The 25,102-nt window shown below is 49.7% G+C and overlaps 8 protein-coding genes and 1 non-coding gene across 9 annotated transcripts; 1 reads left to right on the forward strand and 8 right to left on the reverse strand.

The window, feature by feature from the left end:
• Positions 1 to 40: 40 nt before the first annotated feature.
• On the reverse strand, positions 41 to 3,599 carry BDV14DRAFT_202308 (ankyrin repeat-containing domain protein; the record flags this gene model as incomplete). Its single annotated transcript, XM_073773994.1, has 4 exons — positions 41 to 2,132; positions 2,190 to 3,050; positions 3,102 to 3,416; positions 3,490 to 3,599. 4 exons carry the CDS (start codon positions 3,597 to 3,599, stop codon positions 41 to 43), a joined length of 3,378 nt encoding a protein of 1,125 aa, XP_073626023.1.
• Positions 3,600 to 3,895: 296 nt separating this feature from the next.
• BDV14DRAFT_t102 lies at positions 3,896 to 3,966 on the reverse strand. Its single transcript has one exon. It is a non-coding gene; the product is annotated as a tRNA-Gly (tRNA).
• Positions 3,967 to 4,817: 851 nt separating this feature from the next.
• Positions 4,818 to 5,369, reverse strand: BDV14DRAFT_202309 (ribonuclease III domain-containing protein; the record flags this gene model as incomplete). The annotated part of the gene is made up of 2 exons (XM_073773995.1): positions 4,818 to 5,080; positions 5,171 to 5,369. 2 exons carry the CDS (start codon positions 5,367 to 5,369, stop codon positions 4,818 to 4,820), a joined length of 462 nt encoding a protein of 153 aa, XP_073626024.1.
• Positions 5,370 to 5,818: 449 nt separating this feature from the next.
• Positions 5,819 to 7,221, reverse strand: BDV14DRAFT_95822 (uncharacterized protein). Its single transcript, XM_073777923.1, has 3 exons — positions 6,611 to 7,221; positions 6,391 to 6,555; positions 5,819 to 6,314 (listed from the first exon to the last, which is right to left on the reverse strand). Exons 1-3 carry the CDS (start codon positions 7,151 to 7,153, stop codon positions 5,883 to 5,885), a joined length of 1,140 nt encoding a protein of 379 aa, XP_073626025.1. The 5' UTR covers positions 7,154 to 7,221; the 3' UTR covers positions 5,819 to 5,882.
• A 1,306-nt stretch (positions 7,222 to 8,527) lies between these two features.
• BDV14DRAFT_202311 (Fructosamine kinase-domain-containing protein) lies at positions 8,528 to 9,822 on the reverse strand (the record flags this gene model as incomplete). Its single annotated transcript, XM_073773996.1, has 4 exons — positions 8,528 to 8,681; positions 8,751 to 9,514; positions 9,561 to 9,679; positions 9,759 to 9,822. The coding sequence occupies 4 exons, from the start codon at positions 9,820 to 9,822 to the stop codon at positions 8,528 to 8,530; spliced, it is 1,101 nt and encodes a 366-aa protein (XP_073626026.1).
• Positions 9,823 to 9,848: 26 nt separating this feature from the next.
• Positions 9,849 to 15,496, forward strand: BDV14DRAFT_202312 (uncharacterized protein; the record flags this gene model as incomplete). Its single annotated transcript, XM_073773997.1, has 6 exons — positions 9,849 to 9,881; positions 10,432 to 10,902; positions 10,956 to 11,006; positions 11,061 to 11,345; positions 11,392 to 12,354; positions 12,404 to 15,496. 6 exons carry the CDS (start codon positions 9,849 to 9,851, stop codon positions 15,494 to 15,496), a joined length of 4,896 nt encoding a protein of 1,631 aa, XP_073626027.1.
• A 28-nt stretch (positions 15,497 to 15,524) lies between these two features.
• Positions 15,525 to 18,307, reverse strand: BDV14DRAFT_210219 (major facilitator superfamily domain-containing protein; the record flags this gene model as incomplete). The annotated part of the gene is made up of 6 exons (XM_073775841.1): positions 15,525 to 15,794; positions 15,842 to 15,904; positions 15,960 to 16,638; positions 16,695 to 16,779; positions 16,850 to 17,230; positions 18,223 to 18,307. The coding sequence occupies 6 exons, from the start codon at positions 18,305 to 18,307 to the stop codon at positions 15,525 to 15,527; spliced, it is 1,563 nt and encodes a 520-aa protein (XP_073626028.1).
• Positions 18,308 to 18,927: 620 nt separating this feature from the next.
• BDV14DRAFT_202314 (uncharacterized protein) lies at positions 18,928 to 21,095 on the reverse strand (the record flags this gene model as incomplete). The annotated part of the gene is made up of 5 exons (XM_073773998.1): positions 18,928 to 19,216; positions 19,298 to 19,493; positions 19,553 to 20,207; positions 20,261 to 20,888; positions 21,043 to 21,095. 5 exons carry the CDS (start codon positions 21,093 to 21,095, stop codon positions 18,928 to 18,930), a joined length of 1,821 nt encoding a protein of 606 aa, XP_073626029.1.
• A 1,184-nt stretch (positions 21,096 to 22,279) lies between these two features.
• On the reverse strand, positions 22,280 to 22,923 carry BDV14DRAFT_95842 (Ty1/Copia family ribonuclease HI). Its single transcript, XM_073777924.1, has one exon. The coding sequence runs from the start codon at positions 22,785 to 22,787 to the stop codon at positions 22,443 to 22,445; it is 345 nt and encodes a 114-aa protein (XP_073626030.1). The 5' UTR covers positions 22,788 to 22,923; the 3' UTR covers positions 22,280 to 22,442.
• Between the last annotated feature and the right edge of the window lie 2,179 nt (positions 22,924 to 25,102).

The raw sequence follows: 25,102 nt of genomic DNA on the forward strand, positions 1-25,102 counted from the left end.
GATCGTCTAGGGCCTGAGTACTTGACGAGGACAGCCGTGGTCAGCGAGCTTCTTCCAGCAAAGCCAGCACTTCATGCCCCGGAAGGCGCGACCTTGATCTTGCCAGCGGTGTCAGCCCATCCTCGTCCTTAATTGCTGCACTCGCCCCATTGTCCAGCAAAACTTGAACAGTCTCGGTCACTCTCTTCTCCCAATCTGCAGGCTCACCTCCTTCACTTTCAAAGCTAGGATCGACCGCATGCGATAACGGAGTCCGTTCCCTTTTGTCTGTGGCATCAACCCGAGCGCCTTGTTCTAGAAGCATGCTCACGATTACGGGAAGTTGTAGCTTTGCCGCGTACGACAGCGGAGTTTCGCCATCCACGTCTTTGAGATTGACCTTCGCGCCGTGCTCAAGCAAAATCCTGACGAGAGTTACTCTCATAGCGTCTGATTCATCATTTCGCACCTGCGGACGAGATAATATGGCATAGTGCAAGGGTGTCCTCCCTTTATCGCAGGCGCTGTTGACGTCTACCCCTTCTCGCTCAAGCAGCAGCTGAATTATAGCCCCAGCTTCCTCCCAGTTATGGCAGCGCCTAAAGTCAATGCAGACAGCGTGAGATAGAGGGGTCCGGCTGTTATTGTCTCTCGTCGTTGGGTTCGCTCCGTACTCGTCGAGCAGGAGCTTGATGATCGTCGTGCTCTTGTCATCTGCGCTTACAGCTTTGGAGAGTAATGGTAGACCCTCGTCATATCTCCCCTCAACGCTGACTCCATCAACGGCAAGCAATACTCGACAAGTCTCTTCGTTAGCCCATGTCAAGGCGCCTTGCAGAGCATGCAGAGCACAGGCGGCCTTTTCATCAGGCGTCAAATCATCGTCATCAAGTATCAGTCTAAGCATAGCCTCATTTCCCCCAAATGCAGTGTCACGTAATAGTTCGCGACGGTGTATTCGTACTCTCTCTGGACCTATGGTTTCAAAGAGGAGTCTGAAGACTGCCTCGTGCCCATTCCTCGCAGCATGTCCCAGCGGCGTCATCTCTCCCTGAACAACCGCGTTGGGGTCTACACCCCTTGCGAGCAACAGCTTTGACATGGTCAGGAGGCCGAGCTCTGCGGCGAGAGATACAGGGGTTTTGCCGTATCTCGATTGGGCATTCATGTCAGCCCCGGCGTTTGCAAGGATGTGAAAGACCTCCGCATGGTTGCTTCGTATAGCAGCGTACAACGGCGTACATCCCTTGTCAGTTTCTCTAGCCTCGATGAATGCACCTTTTTCCAACAGGATTTCAACAAGCTCAGGATACCCGTACTGTGCCGCGAGCCATAGGGCAGTGTGTTCATGATCAGTTGTTGAGTCGATGTTGCCGCCTTCATCTTCATCAATCAGCAATAAGCAAGCTTCAGCAAGCCCATGACATGCTGCAAGGTGGACACCTCGCATTTCATTCTGAAACTCTCTTCGCAGGCCATGCCATAGTAGATCGTTGAACCACGATGCAGGCCGAGAGATTATCAACTGATAGCAAGCGTTGACATTTCCCTGCTTCCTCAGCAGCCCCAAAACAGTTCTCATGTCAATATTATTTTCACGTGCATAGTGGCCCCAGTTCCCAGCTGCATATTCGAACAGCGGGTTCTCTCGACGACGGAGGTCGTACTCCTCAAATGTCCAGCAGGTGCCACCCGCAAACGCGTCAAAGGACAAGTACTGAATGCACTTACTGCCAACATCAGATGCGGCATCTGGCAGAAGACGGTCGCGATGGCGCTCCAGAAACTCCTGCGCGGTATAATGTACCAGCCTGACGACGTGTTCCTGCTCGTCAACAGTGACCAATCCACCACATGCAGCAACCACGTCATCAATCTCTGGAATATTTTCCTCGTCAAAATACGACAGTCCTTCCTCGATAGCACGTGCGTGCACGAGTTCAAGCGTTGTGAGTGGGCGCGTTGCACAAGATATCCAGGAGAGAGCGTCCTTGGCTGTCTGCACTTGATCGGGGAGCTGGCTTTCGATACGACTCCAAGCCTCGACGTATGCGGCGTCGAGACCGGTCGGAAGGGTCTTTAGGCCTTCTCGTATCTGCTTTGCTGAGCGCTTTCCCTGGATTGACTCGATGTGTAAGTGGGCCAAAAGAAACCTGCAGGCCATTAGCAAACACAAGTGCTCATGATAAGACGCTCAATGGTTGGCTTACATTCCATCCATGGAACTGGTAATCGCGGCAATGACTTCCCGCTGCAGATCTTCTTTCTGCTGCACGACTCTAGGCAGATTCTCCAACTGGCCTCTTAGGAAGCGCTCGACATCTGCTGCACTCGCTCGAATCCGGAGACTCAAGCTTCTTTCGAAGAGTGCAGCAATGTCCGGGTTATCTCTTGATGTCATAAATAGCCGCAGGTCGCGAGTTTTCTGCAGGTTCAACAATTCGGTGAGTAGCCTTCTTCGTTGACCTCCTGGGAGTTGGCACTCGTCTAGCGCGTCAAGAACAATGAATGTTCTTGGAGCCACCGTTATTAAATAGTCCAAGAGGGTCAAACATTCATCCACGCTCAGCCGCGTCCGAAGTTCCACATGCTGCTCATACAGCGTTTCCAGCGCACTTGGAAGTACGGCCTGCTGCTGAACAAGTTGTCGAAGCAGGATACCCAGGATCTCATCTAAATTTGTCTTCTCGCGGAAGTTGCAATAGAAGAAGGCTAGCGGATCTCCACTACGTTGCAGCTCATTCACCACGATTGAAGAAAGGAAAGTTTTCCCGGAGCCAGGAAGCCCAGTGCAAAACAATGTGCGTAGATCACTTTCTTTCTTCATGTCCACGGTTTGATCTCCATCGTGACTCTGGTCATCCCACCTTCGATATTCGTCCGACTCCAGAAGCCAGCCACCAGTCCCTGGCTGGACTCGACCGAAGAGATCCGCCTGCTTTGCATCGTGCGTATTTGGCGATAGCCAGCTGAGTATCTCGCGTCGATGGTTCTCATCCTGCGCTTGGACTAGCTGGTTTACACCAGCCTGTGTGACAGTGACGATATCGTTTGTTTCGCGGCTCAGCTGGCTAGTTGCAATCAGCAAATTGCCACCAGACATTTATGAGAGGTGGCCTTACCTGTTGATCTCTGTCAAAAAGAGCTCGAACGCAGCGACATTACTATCGATGCGTCTCCGGTAAGAGTCGATCTCGCCCTGGTCGAAGGTGAGTCTATTCCAGACCTTCCGTGTCGACTTCCTGAAACTCTTCCCAGATGCGCCCCCGTCGTCGTTCAAGATGTCTTCATATTTGGCGAGCTTGTTGATCACATCGTACAGTACGTTCTGACACCCGCGCGAAATCTCATTTAGGGTGCTCTGCTGCGAGAGACCAAGAGAGGCCGCGGGGTCATTGTCGTCTATATCGCGGAGGATATTGGAGAGACGCTTGACACTAGAGAATAGGAATTAGCATATTCTTCAACTGCAAACCAGTCTATATGATAGAAAATAGGTAGGTAACTCACTCATCAGATATAGCGGCCAATTGCCCCGGCGCATCAACGAAAGCCCTACGCACTTTATCCGCGATTTTGAGTACGGCCAGAAAATCGCCCACGCCAAAGCCAAAGCTCATTTTCAGATGGGAGGGAACATGGACATGAACGAGGCTGGAAGAAGGAAAGAGTCGACAGTTCAATTAAATACTAGACTAACGCGGGGCAACAGTGCCCTGCAGATCAATGCTGGCTGAGGCTGTGCGTGGACAACTGTATGCACGCGCTAAGCCACCATCCGCATGGATGATAAACTTACAAAGGAGCAAATGAGACTAAACAACTTGGTTAGTCAATTGCATTAATATGGTACCTACCGACCATAGCATACAGCAGAGTTGGTAGAAAGAAACAAAAAACACAAAAAAAAGAAAAGTGCATCATCCGTGAATCGAACACGGGCCTCATCGATGGCAACGATGAATTCTACCACTAGACCAATGATGCTTCCTGTTGAAGGACGCTCTAACTTTTGGTTTTATATTCTTAGCTGCACTAAGTTAGCCATTCATCCCGCGCTTCGACAGCTGCTCAAAAGCGACACTCTTTGAAAGTTTTGGAGACTCTGATAAGTTCTTTTACTCAGTTATTACTGTTCTGGTGAGGTTATTTGTTACCTGGTCATACTGCTCTGCGGTTTCTCTTCTGCATCTGCTCCATCTGCTTCGGGTATATATTTGGAAGGAGCCACCCCTCCTAGGTGGTCCATCGCACCTTCCCCGTGGGCTCTATCATTTCGCGCGATTGGAAGGCGCGATGGACGTCCGCTCCTGCCACATCCCTCTACTACCTAGAGCTCTAACTTAGGCAAGAGATAGCCCCTTAGGTAGGTGCTTCGTTCGTGTACCGACTCCGGCCCTACCTAGGTCTTGGCAGAACCTTCGTGGAGGGATCTGACGCATTTAGGAGGCACAATAGCTCATCAACACATCTTTTCTCTGATCGCATGTCACCCGCAATGATCAGGCCTTTGAGTCTTCGCTTAGCCAAAGTCGCTATTTCTGGTTGCCGTCCTGTCGAGCCTCGGTATCTGGCCTGGTCTTCCCGTGGTTAGTGCCAAATTTTCACTAGGGTGGTGAGTTGCTTTAGCCAGGATTCTCTCGTTGACTCGGAACCTATACTACACCAGAGCAAGTTATAAACCTACGGCTACGACCAGACATACTGCGCAATCATACTTAGAATAACCAAAACCTTAGACATATAGTGGAAAACTGACAAAATAACAACACGCATAACATCATAATCTCATAAAAAAAGAAATAAGCCATATCCAACAACCCATAATACATACCTAGCTATATTTCCTCTTCCCCATCCCCATCCCCAGGCCATCCCAACCCAAGCACACGCACAACCCTCTCCAGACTCTCAAACTTCCTCCCCTGATCCCGAAAATAAGCACCCACAATCGCCTCCATCGTCGTCGCCATCGTCTTCACAGAAATCGTCGTCCCCTGCGACGGATTGTTCCGAATATACCCGTCTATACCCAGCGCGACCCCGCGCTTAGCAAGGTTCTTGTTCGAGACGATTTTGTCGATTACAAGTTCAATCTGGCCTGCAGCCATGAAGTTAGATGTGATTGCAGGAGTCGGCAGGAATCTCAGAAAGAGAAAGGCTATAGATAGATATGGATGGGTTAACGCACCACGGGTCAAACCCCGCGAATACCCCTCGTCCCGCAATATGAGGTCCAGCAGGCTATCACCGACATGAGCAAGGGCTTTGTTCCCGTCTGTTGTTGTGACGCCGAGGGCGCCGGGGGCTGTAAGGGCTTGGATTAGGATCGTGGGATCGTTGAAGAATAGGTTGAAGTGGATTTGAAAGGCTGTGGCGCGGTCGGCCATGGTGGGCGTGGACCTTGCGTTGAATGTGGGAAGCGTGGTAAAGCTCGGCATTTGATTGGGTTGGGATAGGGATAAGTGCAAGGGGGCTTGTCTTGGAGGATTGAAGAACTGGTGATTGTCTTTCTGTTGCGTCTGTTTGTATATCTAACAATTGCCGACATTCGGGGGGTTTATATCTGGGGCCGAAGGTGCGGCACAGCTTAGGGCTGGGCTTATTTGGAGTGTGCCTTTTGCTGTGGCTGATGTGTTTTATGAGTTGCGGCGCAGGACAGTCTGCATTTTTGTTAGGCTGAGCAGAATAGACCATTCTGTTGGTGAAATAAAAAATCGACGAGGCTGAGTCCATTTGGTGAAAATTGGCTGGTGGAGGATGTACCATTGAGTATGCGGAGCGCTAAGTGAGACAGCGCAGCACCAGCGCCATAGAGATGACCTAACAAATAATATGTATCATTACTCTACCAGCTATCAGTGCCCATAGTCACCACTATTTGAAATAAAAGCCTTAACCTATCACTCCCTCTCAAAAGCAAACTGCTCATACAGCGTCTCTCCCACCATCCGTTCCCCATCAACCTCAACCTCCAAACTCCCCGTCCACCTAACATACCCAACCATCGAACTCCCAGCAACAACATACTTCGCCATAGCCGCAAACTCCATATCATCCGCGCCAGGAATCTCAACAGAGATATTAAACCCCGTCGGCGCGCCCGTGCTCATAAGAGGCGGATACGTCGAGTTGTCGCCGAACGGACGCACAGTTACACCAGAACATTGCGAAGTAAGAATCTCCCCGCCGCGCGAGACATACACTGCCACACGGTTGTTTTGCTCGGGCTTGGGCGAGACGTAGTCGAACCAGACGAGGCTGTAGGGGCCGACTCGGCCGTGGCCCCAGTACCAGGTTCCGACGTGTTGGGCGAAGTTGACATTTCCCCAGTTCTGTAATTTACAAACAGATGGTTTAGCACGATGTAAAAGGTTAAGGTTAAGGGGGGAGGACCGGGGAAGGAAGTACCTTATCGTGGTATCCGATCCCTGTAAAGTCGAGATTTTGACCGTAGACAGTGAGATGGACGTCTGATATCGCATCGGGGACTGCATTCGCCCACCCGATTCCTGGCGCGAGTTGCATGCCTTGCGCTGCTTCTGCTGGACCGCAGGGGTAGTGCGGCGGTGCGATCTGAACAGTACATTAGCTGGATTATAGTGAGCAATGTAAATAAGGGCCAACTCACAGCCTGAAGCACAATCCTCCCACTAACAATCTCCGACTCCAGCGTAACCTCATAAATCCTCATATCCTCGCTCCCCCTGAAACTCGCATCTCCCTCTGGACTCTCCCAAACCCCCACCGCGCCATCACCAACAGTCGTTATGCGCGCCTCGGTACTATTGAATAGAAAGACGTTCCTCGTTCCATTCGGCCAGGTTACGACGATTTCACCTAGTGAAAGGCTCGTAAATCCTCGCGCGGCGTAGAGAGCTAGTGGCTCAAATGCTGAGGGGAGCGCAGTGTAGAATGTTGCGACGACGGAGGCCTGGTCGGTGCTGTTTGTGTCGGGGGAGACTTGCACGGCGTCAAAGTACCACCAGTCCCAGGTTGATGCGTTGATAGGGAATACTTTGGGGCCGTCGAATGCTGTGTGGTTGGATATGAATTGGGCGTTTGAGGGGGCGTTGACGGCGTGGTCGGGGACTATTACTGTTGATGCTGTTGCTGTGGTGGTTGCGGTTGTAAGGGCGAACGCACTCAGGAGGGATAGGGCGGGAAGTCTCATGGTTCCTAGCAGGCAAGGAAAATGCAAGACAAGAATCTCTTGGAATAAGAAAAGTCTTTCTTATGCAGTATGCAGCTGCGTAGGACAGAAATTCCACGATGAAGGGCTCAACACCTCCCTATTTGTATCCCTCCGACACCACTGATGTAACTCTGTCCAAGATAACCCGGAGTAATAAATGACCAAGACCTTGGAAGCCCAGCGGAACCAGGAACTACCCTCCCCCTCCAATAGCAGGTCCCCGGTGAAGAGGTTCAACAAAGACAGTACGTAACATTCCCGGGCTTCGGTCCGGGGTATACAAAACACCGGTGCCGTGGTGGCAGCCTGGCAAGGCGAGTGGAGGGCGATCAGTAATGATCGCCGTGCATATTACCCTGTGGGGAGGAATATAAAGCTGACTATTGGCTGACGTGCATATTTGACTGCTAGGTGCCGATGATCTTGATCTTGGGTGATCTTGAGTTGCGTTTTGACGAGCCAAAGAAGTCTAGGCCCACAGGAACAATCTCTCCAAGCGGGTGGTTTCTTGATATTGTTTGGTGGGAGCGACCAATCGGTTTACAGTGTGGAGAAGATGCCTGGTTTTATTTTCCATCAAATCTTGGTCTCGGTTGAATTGACAGAAGATAGCAGGTGCGTATAAGATGGATTGAGGCGAGCCGAGTTGCAGTCAATTTCGTCGGGTGGCCTATACTGCTGCAGTATTAGCCTTTGATGAAGTCTATAGCATGGAAGAGTAGAAGCGCATATTAAATCAAGTAAGACTATTTCGAGTTCTTTTCGCTTATCGTAAACAGGTCGACGGCGAGGAAACCCCAAGAATCGTACTCGGTGATATTCGTCTTACAACCCACACGGAGAGCCCGAGTCCCGAGAGGCTGGTAAACCGAACCGGTCCACATCCGAGTAGAGATAGATCTCAATTCTTGGATCCGAAACTTGATAGCTTGTGACCGAGGATAAAGTACGCAACCTAAATGGTCAGCCATTTCTCCATATCGCACGCTACTGCGGCTCCAATCGAGCCCAGCATGAGTGCTTATCGGGTGAGATGCAGTCATCTTGCATAATATGGTCTATCCTACAGCGGGCGATTATGCGCAGCATGTACGGTAGCGTCATAGCTTGCTCATGGGCAAAGTATGGGCAGATGAAGCCGAGATGCTTATCGTACTCTCCGCTACGCCTATACCCGTGTGTTAGGGCTTTAATGACGAAAATGCTGGAGTCTGGCAGAATGGACGCGTACGGAGTCCACATTGACACCAGAGGGAATGCTACTGCTAAATGCGCCCTTGTCTTGATTTGGAGTTGATGTCCGCAAATAATATCATCTTTTTCTCCATCAATGTATAGTCCCGAAGACACCTCTCAGGACTGGACGTTCGCCTGCGTGAGATTAAGGGTATGCGTTTCGTGTTGAATGAAGGCCCCTGTAAGACTGATGTCCTTCGCTGGGTCATATTTCTCCAGGGTTTCCAGGGGCGCATACTTCTCGCATAGGAATAGCATGTCGTTGTAGGCTCTGGAAGGGGCAAGTTAGATTTGATCATCCATTAATGCGATGACTCGAGCGAGCCGAATAGGAACCCACGTCTTCCTTGAGAGACTCCCAGGATGCCCGGCAGAGTCATTCAGATAAATGTGCATACTATATAGGCGGTTCCTATCATCCCACTCACTGGCAGGCTCTGAAGGCTGGATGTACCGTCGGTAGTACATCTGATAAGCGGGCAAATTGAAGTAATACGCCCAAGAGCATCTCCATGTGCCGAACTCGAGCTCATTGTGTGCGTAAACACAGCCCGCATCAAATGCAAGGGAGTGTCCAGACTCCATGTCGAGCCCGATGTTCTGCTCCCAGAGATCGCCATGGATCAGTACTGGCTCAATGGAGCGGCCGTCTGACTGCAAAGCCCCAAGCAATCTAGGAATCACAAAGTTAACGGTGCGGTCGCAAGCAGCCTCGAACTCTGGCCATGGGCCGTTTGTCTCTTTATCGTATCTGATGACATCGCTGAGAAGGTTGGCATAGCATTCGGCCCAGCTTTCTTCCCATTTCACTGTCCGCTCAAAGACACCGCATACAGTGGTGACTGGGAACCCGAATTTTCCAGTCGGCGACTTTGAGTTCAGATGCAGTTGAGCAATCTTTTCCGAGAAGGTCTCGGGGTCTGGAGGTGTTCGAAGGTCAAAATCATGGAAGTTGCCCAGGAAAAAGTAGACCTGCGACTCTCCATTGTGGTACTCTCCGTATCCCACGGGACTAGGGACAAAGTCGCTTACGACCGCCTCGATTGCAGAGGCTGAGTGGTATTCGCCTTTGACAAGCGACTGGGCTCCTCGTCCGGAAGCAACCTATCTACTACTTAGAAGGGACACAAGGTAACTCAGGGGTACTTACTTTGAGAAAGTATCTCTTTCGACTGCCATCTGGCAACCGAACGGTGACCTTGCCGGTCTTGGTCCATGCAGATGCTCCAGATGACTCACATGAAATGACCTGAGTACCACTTGGCATCACTATATGAGGTGAGCGCACATCTAGTACGAGCGCCCATGATTGACGTAAAATGACAGGCGGAGGGCTTGGAAGACATACCCTTAGTGACGGCCGTATGGAGGGGGAAATTCCCCTGTACATCAGTCACCCATTCATCAGACATTGTCGAGACAATAGAGGGGATACAAAATGATTGTAGCGCCGAAGCAGTGGAAAGGAGGGGTGGGTATGGGCATGTGCCCCTCGTTTTAATTGTTGAGCCTCAGGGATAGAGCATCCTTCGCATGTGCCAGCGCATCGCCATCGTCTTATCAGGCCTTTCCGATGGCCTCATCGAGGTGCATAAGTGGCGTGTTCCCTCATAACGCAATTGGCCTTTATTTGGCGCTGACATGCTTGGGAGCGGGGTGAGAGCAAGCATATTGGTTAGGGCTCCCCTGCTAATGTCATATCGAATCCCCCTATATGCCCCTCGTCTGTTCGCCAACTGCGCGCTTCGTCACGGCCCTCTCTACCTGATGACGAATACCCCATCCATCCCGACCGATCGTCCTGATGGGATTTATTTCTCAGCCGCATCACGTTCGGGCTTTTTAAAAGGGTGGGAGGATCGGTCCTTCTTACCTCGGCGTGATACCACCACTGCCACTTCATTTTCTTTCTTCTGCTGGTCGCTACTTGCGCCCTTGAGGCTGGTCCTCTTCCCAGAGTTATGGTAACAATACCATTGTTTAAATTGAAACAACACAGATTCATACCTGACCGTTCTTAGTTCTCCAAAAGATTCAGTCTCCGGCGGAAAAGCAGTCAGGACAACGCCTCGCTATCAATCTTCAAACATGATCAAGAAGACGAAGACTCAAGAGGACCGCCTTCCAGAGCGCAGTCGCAGCCCAGTCTTGCCTCGCCAAAGAAGACTCCGAACGAAACAAACCCATTGGGCCTGAACGTCATTTACGCTCCTCGCAATGGCCACAAGGCTGACATCGTTTTCGTCCACGGATTGGGAGGCACGAGTCGATGGACCTGGTCGAAGGATCACAATGATGATCTTTTCTGGCCCTTGACATTCCTTCCCCTCGAGCCAGACTTGTGCTTAGCAAGAATTCTCAGTTTCGGATACAACGCCAAATTCCAGAAGAAGGGTAATACTAGCACTGCTGTCCTTGACTTTGCCAAAACCCTACTCTTCGATCTCAAGTACGCTCTTGATCAAGAGAATGGAAATCTCAATATCGGCTCTGTGGGTCTCAAGTCTAGGAAATCCTAGCTAGACGTGGCTGATCGATTATCAAGGTTCCCCTGCTCTTCGTGGTGCACAGTATGGGAGGACTGATTGTCAAAGAGGTCAGCCCGATCGCATCATACCAAGCCCAGCCTTACAATTGCTTACCATGATAGGCGTATATGCAAGGCCAAAATGACGAACGCTACGAGCACATCGTCAAGTCCATTTCGGCAATTCTATTCCTTGCAACCCCCCACAGAGGATCTAACCTGGCAGCCGTACTGAATCGCGTTCTGGAAGCCACTTGGTTAAGCAACTCCAAGGTTTACATATCTGAGCTCTCATCCGACTCCCTTACTCTTCAAAAGTTGAATGAGCAGTTCCGACACATCGCTCCGCGATTAGACATTGTTTCCTTCTACGAAACGCAACCCACCCCGATCAAGGGCGCGCGAGTGGTGAGTTCACTGAATGGCATGATAATCTCTGTACTGATTCATACAGATGATTTTAGAGAAAGACTCGTCTACTCTCGGATACCCTGGAGAGATATCAAAATCCCTTGACGCCGATCATCATGGAGTGTGCAAGTACGAGGATCGCCGTGACCCCAACTACATCACAGTGCGGAATGCCCTGAAATCGATTGTCAGCAAGATTATCTCCACAGTCAGTCCTCAGGAGAAGACAGCCATTACTCATTCAAGAAAGCCAAGCGATTTGAAAAATGCCCTGGGGCTCCCCCAGCTACCCGACGTTGACTTTATCTTCTTCAAGGACCAGTGGACGGCTGGGACAAGCAACTGGATCTTAGAAGACGAGAGATTCGTTCAGTGGTTAACCTCATCGCGACCCTCGTTACTGTTTGCACATGGTGGTGCTGCCACAGGAAAGTCGGTTCTTGCGTCTTTTATAATCAACCACCTGGTGGAAAGAGGCGTCCATTGCCAGTACTTTTTCATCAGGTTCGCTGACCGGAAAAAGCGAACGTTGAGTTTGCTATTGCGTTCTTTAGCATACCAAATTACTGAGCATATTCCTGAATTCGGCGTTCAGATCGCTGAGCTAGCAAATGAAGCAGTCGAGTTTGGAACAGCCGACCCTCGAACGATCTGGGAGCGCCTGTTCAAGTCCGTCTTGTTCAAGATGGAAGAGACGCAGCCCATATACTGGGTGATTGATGGGCTTGACGAAGCTGACGATGTTCGATCCACAGTCAAACTGCTCGCGGATATTCAGTTTTCTTCGATACCTATACACGTTCTTCTTCTCGGGCGTGACACCACAGAGATTACCACGGCGCTTGTGAAACTCCCAAACTCACTTCCACAAGGAGCAATCAAGATTGAAGGTCATGTCGAAGACTTTTATGCTCACATAGATCAGGAGCTCACGATGGGTGGCAGTGACGAGTTCAGAGATAATATTGTGCAGCGCATAGTAGCAGGAGCACAGGACAACTTTTTGGTAAGAACCGCCAAAGCCAAAGCTCTGTGCTCTACTGATTGCTGAGCAGTGGGTTCGATTGGCAGTCGAGAAGCTCAATACATGCATCACGAGCTCAGATGCATCAGATGCTTTACGAGAATTTCCTCCTGGCATGGAAGCACTATATGATCGAATGGCCTTGTCCATTGCAAACAAGCCATCCGACAAGGCTCGATATTTGGCTCGCAGGATATTACAGTGCGTTGCCTGTTCGTTCAGAGTCCTGACAATTGCCGAGCTTTCGCAAGCGCTGAGCGATGACTTCTCTGATATGTTGGACCTTGAAAGGTCGATCATGGACTTATGCGGAGGATTTGTGGTCCTTGACAACAGCGGCCATGTAGCCATGATTCATCACTCTGCGCGCGAGTATTTTCTTAGTGAAGAGGAGCGACCGATAGCGATTGACCGCGATGACGCCCATGAGCAAATGTTTATGAGTTGTATGAATTGTCTTACATCCTCCGGCGTGCGAGCGAAACTCCATCGGTCCCAAAAGCTCGAATTCCCTGATTATAGCGCATCATCCTGGTCGTCCCATCTAGCAATGGCTCCTGAAGCATCCCAACCCGTGTACAAGGCGCTCAGAAAGTTTCTGACCGGACATTGGGTCTTGAGCTGGATTCACATTCTCGTTATTACCAAACAACTGCGTATCCTCGTCCGAGCCGCGAAGCATCTGTCCAAGTATGCCGCTTCAAGACGTGATATACAGGTGGGCGAAGCAACAAGTGCAAGTCAACTCGCCGAGTGGCAACTTTTGGAACAGTGGGCTACTGATTTTGTCAAGATACTGGGCAAGTTTGGAAATAATCTGCGACGAAATCCAGAGGCCATCTACAAGACCATTGCACCCTTTTGCCCCGTCAATTCAGCCATCTTTCAGCAGTTTGGAAAGACGGAAGCAAAATTGCTTAAGGTCTCTGGACTTTCAAATCCTGATTGGGATGACTCTATTGCCCGGCTGTCTTTCGGTAGTAACGCCTCGTCTATACTGGCCGCAGGAAAGAAGGTTGCGGTTTCAACATCGAGAGGAAGTGTTTTTCTTTACTACTCGTCAGACTTTGAGGAACTGAACAACAGTCCTATTAGGCATGGCGAGTACATGTACCGAATGGCCCTGAACAATGCAGGAACGCAACTTGTGACTTACGGATATAAGACCACGAAAATTTGGGAGATCTCAACCGGAAGATGCACCTTAAAAGTCGACAATCTCGACTCTAGACCTCGCCCGCTTGAGATCATGTTCACGAATGGTGAGAAGACTCTCTTGGTGGGCTTTGACGATCGCACGATTCGGTCACTCAACCTGAAAGACCCTTCACCTTCTTGGCAATTGGTGGCCGAGTTGGAGGAGGACGAGATTGACGGCCACTTTCTTAATTCCGCTAGCTACATGGCGCTCAACAGTGATGGAACGCTCGCAGCTGTAGCATATCGAGGACATCCACTATCTGCGTGGGAGATTGATGGGCCTACGTTCCTTGACCACTGCTGGCGAGCCAGAGAAGAACGTTCCAGAGGCGAAGTGCTCGAGATGGTATGGCATCCGCACGCGCCTGAGCTTCTGGGGATATATATTGAGGGTATTGTGTTCAAATGGAATCCATATGAAGGCAGCCCTCAGGAGATTCGAACGGACGCTGCTAGGCTCGCCATCAGCAGAGACGGCCATCTTTTTGCGACAGGCGATGTACGAGGCACAGTTAAGGTTTACACAACGTCCGATTTTCAATTGCTTTTCCAGCTCCCTTCGCAAGATCCAGTCCTGGGTCTAGCTTTTGGTCCCAGCCTCCATCGCTTCTATGATATCAGGGGACTGTACGGGAACGCATGGGAGCCGAACGCCTTGATGCGCTATGCTGAACGTCTGGACAAATCGCCCGATAGTGATGCCGACTCGACTAGTCTAGGTATACCGTCTACCGCGCCTACTGCCATGGTGAGGAGAGTGGACTCTATTACTGCTATTGCCGTCTGTCCCCTTGGTGGCCTCTACTGCACCGGTACCCAGCTCGGAGTGGTACGCTTATACGACAAGAAAAACGGTTTGCTCGCCGACTTGCACGTTTCAAAGGGCCTCCATGGGGTTGAGCAACTAGTTTGGAGCCCAGATGGAAAATACATTTGTTATTCGGACAATAGCAAGTACGTCACGGTCATTTCAATTACTCCGCGAGGTTCTGGGATCAGTGGTATGGAGGCCGAGACGATATTCAAAATGTCAATGGACAAAATCCCGGGCCCCATCGTGCAGCTCCTGTTCCCGGCGGATGCAAGCCATCTTCTCGTATCGTCGCCGTCAATGGCCTGTATAATCTCACTGGACCAGTCTTCTGTCGTTTCCTCCCTTGAATGGCAGTCGGGTGTCCGAAAATGGATCCTTAATCCACAGAACGAGACCCTCATCACATTCGAGCCAACTTCAATCTCTATTTTCGACTGGAACTTAATCAACATACGGAATTATGCCGTCGAATATTCAATTGATGAAGACCCCCCATCGCCTACCTCTGAGGACCCAGAGAACCAGGCGAGAATAATTGACCGCATTCTTACAACTCCAGACAAACGTTACTTCGTGGTTCAGATATCCCTAGAGAAGGCGCTAAAGGGGACAAAGTACTTGTTCTCCCTGCCTACCGCATCTTTTCCTCCCTATGCAGGAGTCTCACTCGATACAACGAGTATAGGCGCCCTTGACACCGCAGTCAGATTGAGCCCGGTCCCGCTTCCCCAAGAGGTGACCGCTCATATAGCCAGCATTCTGACCTTGATTTCGCATGATCGACTTATGTTTCTCTCCAAAAGCTTTGGTATCTGCTCTTGGAAACACCCTTTGAATAAGCCAGCCCCATCACCCAGTCGTCCAGCATTGCCGCCTTCGTCCTCATCTTTTCCATCTTCCTGGAGGGATGCCGACGCCAATCGGTTCAGAGCAACGGAAAGACCCACGTCGGCACATCGCAAAGATGCCTTTGATACCATTTTCATGCTCCCGGGGGACTGGATAGGGAGAGATGCTTTATCACTGTGCACCATCTGGAAGAAAGAACGCAGTCTGCTGTGCCCCAGGAATGGGGAAGTTGCGATTGTCACGGCAGCCGGGCTAGGCTAATTTGACTGTATTTCATTTGTGCTATCATCTACTCTATCCTCGCACCTCTTTGGAGTTCTTTCTGCCTAGACCTCTGTCGCCATTGCATCCCGACCCGATAGTCCGTCACAAAGAGGGCTCCAGCCATCAAGCACAACCCTGCCTGGAATGTGAATGTCCATCCTATCCCAGCCCTGTCAATCATGTCCTGCAGAAACGAGATCATGACCGCGGATAGCGTCCCGCGTAGGATGTTGCTAGCCGCTTGCGCTGCCGCAGGAGATCGATGATTTTTGTCAACCAGCAGGGTGTTGTACACCTGTACCGGTCAGTGTCTATCAAAAGCCGGGGAAGGTAAAGACCTACACTGAAATCAAGCTGCATTACGAGACCCGCAAAAAAATGCAGAACAAGCGGAACAGCCATGTGCTAGACATCTCATCAGCCATCTACCGCAGGCTCTTAAAGGTCCAACAAAGCTCACAGTCTGAAAATGTAACGCCCACCCAGACCCAACCACGAAAGCCACTGTCAACGCCATCGGCACCCAGATTACACCCAGTCTCGCCTTCTCAACGGGAAACGTATCCAGGTCATCGCCGCGCCCTTTATCAACGGGTAGCCCGCGTTTGATTCTCGCATCCCGCCACGCCTGATTCAAAATTCGGCCAGAGATGAATGTTGAAACAATGCCGCCTGCACCGAAGGGGATATAAATCAGTCCGGCCTCCCATTGTGTCAGGTCGTACGTCGGTACGAATAGTGTCGCTAGCGATGCCATGATACACGTGTATACCGTGTACATCAGCCCACAAGCCGTGATGATAATTGCATTATCCGGTCGGAGGAGGAGCGTGATTGAGCGAAGTGGGTTGGGGAAGCGTCGCTTGCTGCCTGGCCTGGTCTCCGCGTTTGTATCTTCACACGCATGAGCTTGCGACTGGCCAGAACTCATGATACCCGGAACAAGAGGCCTCTGGTACGAACGTACAGCACCGGATCCATCCCCGACGATACCCCGGCATGTTTCCGGTAGGAAAAGAGTCACGATGAGTAGGCAGCTCCCCGAGGCAATGCACAAGAACCAGAAGATCCACGGCCAGCCCGCGGCATAGGTTAAAGCACCACCAAGAATAGGGCCCAGGGTTGGTGCGACGCCGATACTGGAATCAATAGTCAATTTTAATGCGACGAGTACCTGAATATCTAGATGACATACGCAAAGGAAACCAACGCAGCAAAAGAGCCGCGCTCAGCAGGAGCCGTAACATCCGCTATAACCCCGTACGCAATCGAGAACGTCCCTGCCTCCATCCCATTAGCATATTACTTTAGTCACAGTGTTCAGGCGAATATGTAAGAGGGACGAAGTACCAGAAATAGAAAGTGCCTGCAAAACCCTTAACCCCAACAACGCACTATACCGCTCCGTAACCGCAATAGCCACGTTCGTCACAAAATATACACCCAGCGTCACGATGTAAACTGGCCGTCGACCCAGGATATCAGCTGTATCACCCACAAGTGCTGGCGCGATAGATGCGACGGCCATGTACACAGTCACCGTAAGATTGATCTTTGAGATTGAAGTGTCGAGGGACGTTGAAAGCGACGGAATAGCGGGGTAATAGATCAGCGAAGAGAGTGTCGAAAACCAAGCTGCGTATGCTGAGATCGAGACGATGGTCCATTTTTGAAGTGTGGTGAAGGTGGAGTAGAGTTCTGGTTCTTGTGTTTCTATCGTCTCTGGCGTCGCTGTAGTGCTTGGCTTAGGATGTGCGATAAGTTTTTCTGGATCAGATGCCTGCATTTTATCACGCAGCCTGTGGAGGGGGCGGGGTGACGGGTGGTGTTGAGAAACTGGGCTGCAGGAGGGGAATGGCTTCTTTATGTATGCTAAAGGTCCGCGGATCACAGCCGCAAGGATTCGCGCCAAATGCTGAGGTGCAGTAACCGAAGGTAGGTCGACTACTCGACGAATAAGAGTTCATGTGCAATAAGGTACCTAGCCCAGGTTTGGGAATTGGTTGATAAGCACGACTGGGGCAAGGGCTCTTTGTACTAGCTATCTACCTTATCCGGTAGGTGCATCTACCGTTCAAAATCTATTCAAAGCGGTTTTACTCCTGGAAACATGAGCCCTAAAGAAGGCCGGTAGTTCGACAGGTTTGGACGACCATGCTACCATACGCCAGGCAAGAATCTGAATATCAGTGTTCTCGCCTACGATGCAAGAAATATCTTATTCTATACGAAGCTCCCTCTCCAACTGAGATCTTGGTAGGGACATCATAGCCCCGATAGCCAAGTGAGATTTAGGGAGGGGACTATCACTATCACCATCATCTGTGACCCCGTTGTTGTACTGAGCGAGCGTCATGATAAGGTTAATTGACTACTACGGCGTAACATTCGACCACCTTGTTCCCAAGGACAATCCAAACCCCGAAACACTCCAAATCAATATTATAGAAATTGAGGACGATAACGGGGTATACGCCAATACAAACATGCCGTTTGCTGTTGAACCCACAGAATATATTGGGGAAAAAGTCCTTGCGATTCCGAGGTGCTGCTCCGGGATAAAAGGGAGCACGAATAGACGACGGATTAATGGGCTTGTTTATCTAGGGGATTATGGGGTTGACCTTTTGATGGATAAGGAGAGTTGGCCTAGGTTTTTTGGAGGAGAATGGGTTTGATACTGTGGTTGAGAGTGCTTAATGTATTGAGATTGAATTACCTACCTAGACGGCGGCAGGGAAGTATCACCATCATTCCTAAAGGGCCAATTCCACCAGGCTGTTCTCTGCTCAGACCCGTATAACCCATCCCGCCGCGTAAACTCAAGTGTCATTTCGGTATTCCGCTTCGAAGGCCATTCATAGTTATCCGGTTCTGTACCGCCCTCAAGGTCAATGCCGAGATGATCCCTTATTAAAGAAAACGCTCAGACTCATTCCGCTCATCCGATTCCCCATCGTTTTCTGGCTCTCTTCCTCAGAGAAGGTAACCGGGCAAGAGCCTGGCGAGGTAGCACTCCATATACGCGGCGTCGTGATGCCCACAAGTGCAGCACGGAGATTAACCACGTCGCCGTCCCAGGGATGAAAGGAATAGGGTAAGGTAATCTAAACATGCGATTGAAGGAGTTTCCGGGCATGTCGTGAGGTGATTGAAGGAGAGGGAGTATTGAAATCGAACGCGTCAAAGAGACCCCGGATGTACTCAAGTCACCTGACTGGCCGGGGGTAAGCACCAGAACCAAAATTCATGATATAGGGCAGCTGCGAATACTTAGGTAGCCGGTAGCGCCTTCCCGAATTGCTACAACAAGAAAGGAAGGTGCGCTCGCTGGTCGTACCTTCCGCATACAATGGCTCGAACCGGCCATAAGGATTATCGTGCTCTAACTCCATACCTTAAACAAAATGCTAGGAACACGGACTATGCTAAATCTCCACAGCATCAACCTCCTCCCACAACCGACAAAGCCTCTCATATGGCCTCTTAAGAGGCCAAGCATGCATACTCTTGGTGCGATCGATAACCTCCCTCAGGGCATCTCTCTCACCCTGTTCAGTGAAGTACTCGCCATATAACATGATTGAGATTACGGCGTTGACGAGGGCTGGCATTCGGCGCGAGACGTTGTCAATTGCGATGCCGCAGAGGTTGAGAACGATGCTCCGGATTAGGGACTCGGCTTTGCGGTGGGTTGCGCGGGGGGTGCTGGGTTCTCTGGCAGAAGGTCAGTGGCTGGATGGGTATTTGTGGTGGAAAGGTGAAGGGGCAATTGCGGATAGTGAAGGGAATTCGCACCGAAGTCGAGGATTCTCAGCTATCAGGATCATTCGCGCGAGCTCGAGGTGTTGGGCGCCGGTTACCTGGGAGTCTGTTGTGTACCAGACTGTCGGAAAGATATCACCTTTCGACCTGTCGGGAGGTTTCTGTAGGATGGGTAGGAGATGTGTTGAGTAATCTGTTATGAGGTGTTGTTGGTGTGTTTTCAGTCGCTCTGACGAATATTTGTGTCAGTAAAAGACGCAGACAGTAGACTGTTTAGAATGTGAGTACCGTATTCAGCCGCTGACCTGCCTCCCCAGCACCACTTTGTCACTTCACCTGCGTGCATGATCATCATGTTTGCAACAGTGGCGTTTGCCCAGTCTTCCGGCGTGAATGAAACACATGGCGCGCGCTTCCTCGTCAACGCATAGTACACCTCCTGCCGGATCGCAATCCAGTAAGCCGCGACAGCAAGAGACGATCTCGTGAGCGGTGACTCGATCATAGAATAAATGATTGTCTTTGTGATAGCGAGAAAGTTGACTCGCTGCTTGCGCTCATCAGCATCGCCAATACTCGTACCGTTCTCACTTGGACCAAGATCAGCCTCGATGCCCGCCTCTTCAACCTCCTCTTCCATCTCCTCGTACTGCCTCAAAATGATAGCGGCAGCCATCAGGCTTTCTTGAACGTGGGCGTCCCTGACCGTATGAAACGATAGCAAACCGGGAATACATTTTAGCATGTACTCAACAGCCGAAGAAGTCGTGAGATCAGCAAGTAATTGGTCATGATAAACAATCCCCCGAGATGTCTTGAACTGCGGTAACCGGCTCAGATGACGCGACGAGACGGCGAAGATCGCATTACGCAGAGTTAGATCGCTATGCGCACGTAGTGGGACGACCTGGCGGAAATGGGACTGCGGGTCGCAGTGGTCGAACTGGATCTCCACATTAGTATCAGTGTAGTAGTAAAGTAAACAGGCGAGAATACCCAAGGAGACAGCTCCTCGATAAAGTACCGAAGTAGGCAAGCTTCCTGAACGCTAGCGAGGGGCTGGACTTCCGCGGTAGTTGATCCAGAGTGACCGGTAGAAGACTGCGGCGAGATGGTATTTACACCATGGAAAAATGGACTTCCGTGGCTTGCGCCAATGCTTAGCGTTGATGCCGGGGAGTCATGATAAAGACCTGTACCGACAGCCGCGGAGACAAGAGCATCTAGACCACTGACGGCTGTGCCGAATGGGAATGGGTCTGGCGAAATAGGAAGCTGCTCAGGGAAGGCTTCGGATGGGAGCACGGTCGAGATACTATTCTCGGCGGCGCTGTCTTGATTCGGCCCCTGGGCCAAGGCACCTTCCGTCGCGGTTTCGTTGGAGGACTCAGGGACACGGCCTGGTGCAGGTCCTTCCGCAGACTCAATCTCAGCCCTAGTATCGATCCTTGCCCTCTTGACCCCTGCCGCAGGAGCCGCACCCGTACCCCTCCACTTCCTCGGCTCACTATTCACCCAAGTCTGATCCGCAGCAAATGAATCTGCAAGAATATCCTTCGACCCCCGTCTGAAGACACCCTTCCGCTCGACCGGGACGCAGTCTAGATTGCGCGACTGACAGCGGCTGCATTTCGGTCGTTGCTTGTCACCTTGTCCTAGTTGTCAGAATATTCGTCGGTAACGGAGGTTGTCCGAGTCTTACACTTGATGTGTCGTTCTTTGCCGAGATGGACGGTTAGTTAGATCGCCGCATCCTCGGGAGGGAAAAAGGAACATACGGCGGCAGTTTGAGCAGGGGAGGTTTGGCGCCGTCATTTTCCGTAGAAGGCATGTTTGAGGTGTAAGAAGAACCCTTGAGCGGCGCGCAGGGAAGTTGGGGGTTTGCCCGAGCGGCGCAACCTGCCCTAAACGGCGATTGCGGGTGCGGGGGTGTGGAGTTGGATATGCGGGGTATACAGCCCTTTCATTGGAGTATATTTTCACTCCTTCACCTAACTAGACCCATTTCATTCAGCTGCTCTTAAATCTAAATAGTCTAGATTGACTTTCTCGTGATATCGAATACCGTTCACCCTTCTGTGGACAGTAGTTCGCTTCATGTTGAGCGGGACCGGGTATTGGTGACAGGCCGTGGGGACTGATATACCTACCCGAGTTTAGTTAGGCGTAGTAGGAATTTTCGACGTCCAGGGGGGCTTATCCTATGATCAGAGGTAGAGGCCGATGAAACATCCCAGGGGAGCCATATCCGCAAACTTCCAGGCAAGAGACAAGTGAGCAGGTCAGGAAGCGAATCCGTGCGCGGGAGGTGCCCAAGCGATAAACTATGGTCTACTGTTGCAGCCATCAGAAGGTACGATCGCGGTGACCGAATCAGAAAGTCCTTCCACGTATTTTGTTGGAGCCCTGGTGCAGGTAGTCCGGGTACCCTGTTGGTATAGTTCGTGAAAGAGCCCTGATCATCTAATCCGAAGTAAAGCTGTATAGGTGTATAAGCGAGCTGCATGAACTGTGGCATTCCGGTTAATATCATTGCTGCGGCTTCATAAGTTCCGGCCCTATGAAGTGTGGTCGGTATCGAGATAAAAGAATCCTGAGTAAACTTACACGCTCAACGGTAGAGCTTGATTCTCACTGCTGTGGCTCAGGTGTTCTAGTATAGATGTTTGTTTGGTCATAGAGTCGATGAGTTCCTTTGCGGCCGCGGTTATCATTTTGACATAGCTGGATATATAGCCCGAGTAACTTTCAATTAATAGTAGCTCAAGGTGCGCAAAGCTGATACGCGCAGTGCTGGTTCCCGTTAGCACGGCTGTTGCCCATAAGGATAGGAACACATACTAATAGTACATGTGAACAAGATTTGCAAACAAAAAGACAGGTGGGGGCGCTCTTTGTTATGTATATTGTCGGGAACTCGGAGGTGAGCGATCGCCCTGAGAAGCCCTTGGATTCTCTATCTAGAAGGCGATCGGTGGAAAGTCAGTGGTGCGGAGAGCACGTGACCGCCAGCTGATGCCTGAGGCTATCTCAACACACCCCCCTCAGCGGCGGGGCCAAAATGAAGCCATAGATACATCCTCTTTGGGTAGAGAGCGGCAGTCTCTGGTGGTTAATTACATGTCATTCTCATTTCGGTCGCCATGCCCAAATCCATGCAATTTAGAAAGGTGCCACCTTAGCCAGCTCTATCAAGGTTCAAACTCGTCATGTATCTCTGGAAAGCGTCACCATCGAGTGGTTTGGTGAAGCCGTCGGCGACGTTGTTAATGCCTTTAACATGGTTGAATTTAATGGACTTCTTTTGCAATTCATCATGTATGAAGAAATACTGGTTCTTGATCCATCTCACCATCTTGTTGCTTGAAAAACCCGGCTTCTGCAGTAGCTTTATGGCATTTGCAAAGTTAGTATTAATCCTTAGTAGTTTAGTAGTGTCTTGCAAGCCAAACACAATTACCAGCTTGTAAATATAAAGGGCCTCCTTTACAGCTTTATTAAAGGCAACAAGCTCTGCAATCATGGAACTTGGTGTTATAATTATCTATTTCTTTAAGGACCAGGAGATAGGCGTGCTAGCAAAGGAGATAATAAACCTGGTGGTTAAATGGCCAGTTTTATGGTCCTAAAATGCAGTATTAATAAAAATACTTTCTACCTCTTTTAGTTTACATTCTAGAACAAGGTTATAGGCACTTTTATGTAGGTATTGCAGGATTTACTTGGCTGCTTTAATATTATACTATAGGGGTTAATATATATAACACTACAAATGGAAAACTGGATACTATATATTAGGGCGTGACTTTACCACAAGCCAGTTAAGTTAACCTATAAGCGTGCTGTACGAGATTGGTTCTATATTATTATTGTGCTCTGCTTCTGCATTATTTTGGTTGCTTAAGATAACCTGTTGTTAACAATATCCTGGTATTATTAATATTGCAACGTGGTTGCAGTTGCTTATAAAGTATTCTTTTAAAATATTATTAATATAGGCTTGTTGGCTTATAGTAATAAAGTTATCCTTATTGCGCAATAGGGCGCAACCCAGGAATCTCGCTGGTTTGCCAATAACCTTGACCTTGAATATCATGTTTAATTGCTTGATAACCTCATCAATGGCTTGTACATTATTATTAGTGATTAGCAGGTTATTAATATAGATAATAATAAAAGTATCACCATGTTTAAAGATGCAGGCCTCTTCTAGAAGCTGCATGAAGCCAAGCTTCTTAAGATAAGTAGTAAGCTTGTTTCACCAGAGGTAGCCTGCTTAATATAGCCTATATAGAGCCTTAAGCAGCAGCTAAATCTTCTTTAAGTAGTTCTTGCTTTTAAACCCTGTTAGTAAATGCATATAAATCTTTTATTACTCCATAATTGCATAAAGATATATAGTAATAATATTAACCTGCTTGTAGTGTCACTTCTATACTATAACCATTATTAAGAATATCCTTGTGGCAGGATCTGTTGGTACAGGCGAGCTGGTATTATTAAAGTTAATACCAGGTCACTGGCAGTTTCCGCAGATCACCCAGCATGCCTTAAATTAAATAATATAGTTGTACTTGTCAAGCTTTAACACATATACCCACTTACCAGGAAGGATATATATATCACCATAAGGATATGGGACTTCTTTATAGGTCTTCATCTCCATGATCTCTTTAAACTGGCGCTGCATCATGGCAACCCAATGTTCTACATGGGGGCTTCAAATCGCTTGTACATACGTCTGCGGGATAATAATATCTAACGCTCTAAGTCACTCTTCTGCCTTAACAGTGTCAAGAGTGGTTATAGCCAATAGGACTTGCTTATTACCAAGCCAGCCTGGAGCGTGGGCCTTGGTACTTCTTTTAAAGATTTAAATATACTTTCCACTCATGCCAGAAGGCTATATATGGTCTAGCTTGTGGTTTGTATTACATATTTTTAGGAAGTTTGGAACTAGAGTGACCTCCTCTACCTCGCCCATGTTAGCATCCTCCTCCATGTTCTAGTGTTACATGAGGGGTGCCTCTAGGGGGCTTATAGCAGGTTAAAGCTGGTTCCCTGTGTATATATTCTCTTTGCCAAACATTTAATATTGTATCTTGGTATTTAATACTGCTGTCATGTTATACTTTGCAAGCATGGAGGTTTGGGTAATGCCTTGTTAGCGAGCCCTTTGCTGCAGGTAGTTGTTAAATTATATCATGTAAGCTCCGCGGCAAGCAGGTTGGCCATGATAAGGCGCTTGAGCAATAGCAGTCGGGGTCTCTAGTATTACCAGTTCGCGTGGACAGGTGGTTGTATTTAAAGGTGTCATCTATACATGCTTGTCTGGAGCCTCTCTTTTATTAGGCGTTGTTTGTGGCGCAGGGTCTGGTTGTGGCTCTAATTCAGGTTGGCGTTCAGGTTGGCGTTCAGGTTGGCGGACGTTGATATAAGCCACCTGGCCCCGTACAACAGGAATTGGGGCTTCACCAGGGGTTTAAATCGCGATACCATCGGCATCATAGTCGTCCTTGTATACGCGGGATTCGTCAAACGTAACATCCCTTGATCTAACAACCTTTCTTGACTTGGGGATCCAAATGCGCCAAACATGGCCGTGATCTCCCTCAGTTCCAACATAGTATCCAAGCTGAGCGCGCGGTTCCATCTTCTGCGAGGTCGTACGATCCTCTTTGGGAATATGGACCCAAGCTCTGCATCCAAATACCTTCAAGTGGGCGGCGGAGGCAAGAGGGTCTTGGATCTTCCAGTGTTCTCTCCATTTCTGGATAGGGGGTCTGGGATCCTTGTTATTGGGTTGGTGCAAGCGGTTGATCGTGTACGCTGCATTTT

Source organism: Aspergillus stella-maris (genome assembly GCF_047715825.1).
Source record: "Aspergillus stella-maris strain CBS 113639 unplaced genomic scaffold BDV14scaffold_45, whole genome shotgun sequence".
In the NCBI taxonomy this organism is placed as follows: domain Eukaryota; kingdom Fungi; phylum Ascomycota; class Eurotiomycetes; order Eurotiales; family Aspergillaceae; genus Aspergillus; species Aspergillus stella-maris.

Bases quoted from the DNA above. Each gene is read 5' to 3' on its own strand.
- BDV14DRAFT_95822 (XM_073777923.1), bottom strand. From the start codon at position 7,153: ATGAGACTTCCCGCCCTATCCCTCCTGAGTGCGTTCGCCCTTACAACC. The intron at 6,556-6,610 runs GTGAGTTGGCCC...TGTACTGTTCAG, and splicing joins GGAGGATTGTGCTTCAGGCT to ATCGCACCGCCGCACTACCC. The intron at 6,315-6,390 runs GTACTTCCTTCC...TGTAAATTACAG, and splicing joins GGATCGGATACCACGATAAG to AACTGGGGAAATGTCAACTT.
- BDV14DRAFT_95842 (XM_073777924.1), bottom strand. From the start codon at position 22,787: ATGATTGCAGAGCTTGTTGCCTTTAATAAAGCTGTAAAGGAGGCCCTT.